Source organism: Serinus canaria, chromosome 17 (assembly GCF_022539315.1).
Source record: "Serinus canaria isolate serCan28SL12 chromosome 17, serCan2020, whole genome shotgun sequence".
NCBI classification, from domain to species: Eukaryota; Metazoa; Chordata; class Aves; order Passeriformes; family Fringillidae; genus Serinus; species Serinus canaria.
Genome location: NC_066330.1, coordinates 1,244,542 through 1,250,541, shown reverse-complemented (window position 1 = coordinate 1,250,541; position 6,000 = coordinate 1,244,542). Strand labels below are relative to the sequence as shown.

At 42.0% G+C, this 6,000-nt stretch overlaps 1 protein-coding gene across 5 annotated transcripts in view; it reads right to left on the bottom strand.

Moving 5' to 3' along the window:
• DENND1A (DENN domain containing 1A) overlaps positions 1-6,000 on the bottom strand; it is a 147,205-nt gene that overhangs the window by 116,568 nt on the left and 24,637 nt on the right. For all 5 annotated transcript variants that reach the window (XM_050980851.1, XM_050980844.1, XM_050980845.1 and 2 more), the window contains exon 3: positions 230-273. In XM_050980851.1, the coding sequence (XP_050836808.1) occupies positions 230-273 (44 nt within the window). The remainder of the gene's footprint in view (positions 1-229; positions 274-6,000) is intronic.

Sequence of the window (6,000 nt, the reverse complement as noted above, 5' to 3'; positions counted from 1 at the left end):
CTCTCATGTTCGCTTGTAAAAATGAGACTATAAACCAATCTTATGAGATCCAAATTCTTCCGTTTTCTGCTTTATGTGTAAAAATGTTTTTATCCTTCTGCTTCTAATTACAGCTTCTTTTTCTTTCTAAGAATGCATTTATCTCTTTCAGTAAAAAGAGCAGCAATAATATGTTGAACAACCCTGAAATAAATTTTGTCATGTAAAAAATTAATTACGCATTCCAAACCTGGTCACTGTAGCCCTCTGGGAATTGCCTCCGCACCTCAGGATCTGTAAATAATTGACAGATAATATTAATTGGCTTTGGATTAGTGAGCAAGCAGAGAATCACACATTAATATTTGATCAGAAGATGATAGCAACCCTGGCAGGGGATCCAAGGAGGGCAGCTGAGGCTGCTGTGCTGATAAGAGCAGGGAAGGACTTTTCAAGGCTCTCCCTTTACCCTCCTCCAGACAGAAAAAAACTGTACATAAAACACACACAAAACACATGAAACCAAAAGTGTCTGTGTGTGTACACAAACACACACACACACACACACACACATATATATATATATAGATATATATATATATAAAAATATAAATTACTTTTTAAGAGAAGCCCTGGTGCTGGACTGAACTTCAGGCTGGCACTTGGGCTATATCTTTCCAGCTGCAATTTGCCACCCGGGCTTATCACCAGGATATGGTTACCCAATGCACCTCATTTTGGTTAAAACCAGACAGCCAGTTTTGCCACCTCCAGGCACCATGTTAATTTATCTCCACAGACAGTTTTCAGTGATACCAGTTTACAAATCCCTCAAAATTACTTTATACTTATGTTAAGGTATGCTCCCTAAAAACCCAAAAATATTTATCCAGAATTTGAAAGAGGCAATTAACACAGCTCTGGAACCTTTCTAATCAGGAAAACAAGTGTGAAACACTTCAGAGTAGCAAGCATTCAGGACTGATGCAACGTCCTTACTCCTTTGGCTGTCAGAATAAATAATACGGTAGTATTCCCTGAGAAGTTATCTTATATTTAATTAGAGATGTTCATAAAACAACAGAATATCACGATTGAAATTATTTATATGACAACCTATTTAAAACAGATCTCTTCAAAGCCATCCATTTTCAAAGGAATACATTGGAGAAGGCCACATTCCATTCTACAAAGATAATTTTTTAATTACAAACACCAAACCATACAACAATCAGGCAAGAGTCCAAAATCAAGTTCAATGCACAAACAATTGAACAGTATCGTGGCAGCATGGCCCCTCGCTGCCAGGCTGGGTTTGGTGCTGCAGCCACGGCCCCAGGCTGGGCCACGCCTGGCTCAGGAGTGAGGGGTGGCACGGGCACCTCCCCTGCTGTCTCTCAGCACTGCCAGCCCGGAGTCCCCAGAGCAGCGTTCCCTGAATGAGGAGTCGGGCCATGGTGGCCCTGCTGCCAGCAGGTGCAAACCCCTTCTCAAGGTGTGCTCTGTCCACATGAGAAATCCAACAGCCTTTAGAAACTTTCCAGCTTTACATTTTCCAGACAATCAGATGCTTGGTCTTAACATTTCACCGTGATACACACACAATATATCAAACTGTACATGCACATATCAGCACACCCGTCTACGTTACCACAGCAAATCAGAAACAGAGAGCCAGGGAGCACAGCAAGTACAGCATCAGTGCTAAAAGAAACTATTAAGATGCATATTTTTAAATAATTTCTAAATTCATTAATGGAGGGCAAGATTTCAGAATTTCACCAAAAAAAAAAAAACCAACCCCAAATCAATGAAACAAACAAATTTGTATTGCTGCAGACATCTATAATGGTGTCTGAACATGAAACCGACATTTCCCCCTCCTTCTATTGATCCATTGCTCTCAAACTTAATATAAATATATATTCACATACTGCCTCACAAAACATTTTATCATTTACCATTATCTTAGGGAAAAGAGGAACTCAGTTTGACATAAATCCAAAGTGTGTTTCCTCTAAACACATTCGTCCATAGATGGCAAACCACATTCTCATTCTTGAAAAATCCAACAAACAGATTAGTCATACAAAGTAATTGTGTGTGTGTGTAAACGTGTATTTTTCCTGTTTTCTTAGCATCTTGAAAGCCCTTCTGTGTTCCTGGAGCTCCCTGCCATGAAGGACAGCCCATACAAACCTGCTGGAGGGTATTTCAATGAAGCCTGAGAGCCCCATCTCAGCTCCTGGTGCAGAGGCAGAGGTCTGTGCAGGGCTTGGTGAGACACCAGAGCTCATGGCAGCTGAACTCACCCTGAGCAAACACATCCCTGTTCCTGCCTCCATGGTCCCCCCTGAGGGAACTGCCCTGTGTCTCACATGCCTGTGTGACACAGGGACACAGCTTGTCCACAGGCCACTTGGGATGACTCATCTCACAACAGCATCAGGAGAGCTGATCCAGACAAACTGGAACACCACAGGTAAGAAAACCACTCTATGGTATGCCTGGCAGGCACAGGTCCCCATGTTTGCGCAAGTCCTTTCTATTTAAGATTAGTCAGCTCCATCACTTCACCTTTTAAATGGCCTGGGGATATTTACTAAACTTTCACTATCTTTATTTGGAAAACACTACACTAGTCACAGGGAAAAAACCTACATCTCATAGCTTTCATCACTGCATCCATTCTTCACTGCTAACCCAGTGTGAATTTGAAAGGTGTTTTCAACTACACTTACCTACACATGTATCCACTACAGAAGTATATTTAAATTCTACGTGGTCTGCCATGAAGTTTCAGGAAGCCAGACCACTCTCACTACACCAAGAGGACTGCCATAAATACATACAATAGTGGCCCTCAAGATACCTAACTTTATGAAATATAAATATCTCTAAAGCAAACATTGCTATTATACTACTCAGTACAGCCAGGCTCTCCCCTGAAGGAATAAGCACAAGTTGCCCAAAAATCACAACAGACATGATATTCTGAACAAGAGAAAACAGTCAAACAGATACAGGCCAAGCCAGCACCCAGGACTCAGCTTGAATCAGCACCACAAGTAGCAGTGAAAACTGTTCTAGCACTCGTGTGAAATATTTGGCAAACACATGAACAGAACTGACTGTCAACTCTGCCTGTAAAACTAAAGTAACTTGGAGAATTTCAAACACTTTTACTCACAGTGATTTGTTTTGCACAGTGCATGCAAACAGTTAGATGCAGTTCCATTGTAGCTGTAGACAGTAAAAAAGCCCTTTGCAACTCAAAACATAGGGAACGCTGTTATCCCAGGTACTTAACAGGCTTTCGAGTGAAATGATGCAAAGTAAACACATGTAAAGTACTTTTTTCAAGTTCAGGAGAGTGGAATCTATTCGTTGACATCAGAACAAGGGAAGAGCCAGGCTGAATCCCAACCAACCTCTTGCCCAGCTACAGCAAAGCACTGAGCTGAAGCCTTGCAGTCACATATAACTTCAGAGAGCTCTGAAAGCTCAGCAGAGAGCAGGAGCAGACCTTGCAAACCAGGAACAAACACAGTGCAGGTTAACCCCCAAAAGGAAAAAGTCACAGGAATTATGGAGATGCTTCTCAAACTAAACTTGTCCAAACCCCAAAACAATAATTCAGGTTGTGCTACATGCTGAACTTTTCTGTTGTTGGTAACCTAGTATCTCCTGTTTCTCTTCCATTACAACTGGTTTTGTAGTTTCGGCTCACAAAGATGACAAGATCCACACAGTTTATGCCTAAAGCAAGTGCTCACAAACTTTCCTGGAAAACAGCCATCCATGAATATAAATACACGCTGAAACACAGCACTGGAAACTCTAAGTTGCAAGTGTAAAGCAGAAAGAATACAAGCAATAACATTCCAAAATAAATCTAAAATACACCATCCCATCTGCAATCTCCCCTTTTTGCAGGGGCAGAAGTGCAAAGAAATACACATATGTCACAAGCTTAAACTGCTGGTACCAAGAAAAAAGTCGATTTTATTCCTAATGCTTACGCTCAGGTTTAAAAAGCTTGTTAACCAAGGGCATGTTGTATCATTTTCCTAAGATCCACGAGTGACTTCAGCACAGCCAGTGTGGGCTCACTTACCAACCTGATGTGCACCATTGGAAGCTCTCTTCCCAGAGGATACAGCTCCATACAAAGCAGCTGCTGCCACAGAATCTCAGCTGGCCAAAGTCCAGGAGCTCCAGCAGCCCTTGGTACTCTCTAGGGACAGCCTGTCCCAGGGTTATGAAATGGGTTCTGTGGGACCGGGTATGAAATAGGTTCTGTGGCTATTTCTGCAGCAGTTTCCCTTACAACTATTTTAAGAGGTGCTTCTGAGGGAACAGACTGAATCACTTCCCAGTGGAACAACGTGGGGGCTATTTCGGAAAGGGGTGAGCAAAGCCAGTGCTCGTTCTTGGGGACAGAGAGCCAGGCTTTCCTGCATGGCCACTGCAGCATTTACAGGCTCACCAAAGGGTAACACTGAGCACAGACTGCACACTGGCTGAGTGCAGTTCTCATGGCTAACACATCCCGATTTTCCCTCTGGAAAAAAAGTGGAGATTCCACGGCTGATCTGTGCACATTACGTAGAGCACTGCATTCATTACTCAAACATATTCCAGCTATTATTTTAGTATTTCCTTAAATATGTGAATGTTTCCAAGTTCTAAAAGCTATCTCTGCCTCTCCATACAAGATCTTGTTTAACAAAAAGCCAAGTACAGCAGAATATTGAAATTAGCTGTGAACTGTATAATCCCATTGTTCAATTTCATGGCATTTAAGACAGTACCTTCCCCTCCACACAAGTCTGGATGTTAATCCATGCTGGAACCTGATTTAATTTTCCAGATGACAGGATGGGAACATGCTACAATGGCATAATAGTGTAACTATGCTGCTCTTTTAATCACAACTTTTCTTACGTCATAAAGTGAGGAGTTTTGCTTTTAAAAGACACATGCCTAATTACTTCTACAAACAGCACAGCTCAAACTGGTCTGTATTTGAATTTCATGGAAATTATAAGAAGACGGAAGTTTTCAAAAAATTATCAGAAAATGCTTCCCAGAGTAAACCATGCAAACCCAATATAAACAAACTTGCTTCTTCTGATAAAAGTCAGCAAATTTAATCCATACTGGCTACAAAAAAATAATTTCAATCCCAAATTGAAAAATATAGTGAAACTTACTTCATTTTTTTCTCCTAACTAATTATTTACCTCATTCACTTCTTCGAGGTCCTTATAGCTGCAATCCCTCTAAAATGAACTGGAATTCCATTCAAAGTAACTTTTAATTTCAATACCCACTACACATTCTCATCCTTATGCAGCACAACTAAAAAGCAATGCAAACTTCTTTCCAAACCTCTGCAAACTCCTTGGTGTCCTGCACTCAGCACAGCCGAACACTCCTGCTTGCCCCTAACCTGCTGCAGCTCAGCCTGTAGATACCATCTCAGAGAGCAGGAGGGGAGGAGGGAGAAAGGTGGGGATGGGAGGAGAAAATGTGGGAAAGAAAAAACCTACACACACACCAGAAGACAGACACAAAACCTCAGAACAAGTTCTGGCATAAAATACATATGGAATAAAAATTTCCATTTTTATTTAATATGCAGCTTTAAGCCTTCAATCCTTTATTTTTAAAGTGTACTTTATTCTAAAAGTGTGCAAGTCAGAAAACCATCAAGATGAAAAAAAATTCTACAAGAAAGCCTTACACCCCATCTCACAAGGCCACTGCCAGCAGCAGTGTGTGAGACTGAGGTCACCCCAAGGCATGGCTGAGCACTGCGAGTACCCGCAGCAGGCTCCACGCTCAAACACACAGCCACAGGAGTTTGTAATCAACCTCTTCACCTTCCAGATGACAGTGCAAACAAGCATCCCACCCCCAGGACCCAGGCTGTGTCCCTGTGCCAGGCTGGGCCTGACTCAGCGGACATGGGCCCTGCAGTGAGAGAACCAGCCAGGACTGGTGCATCAGCTGCTG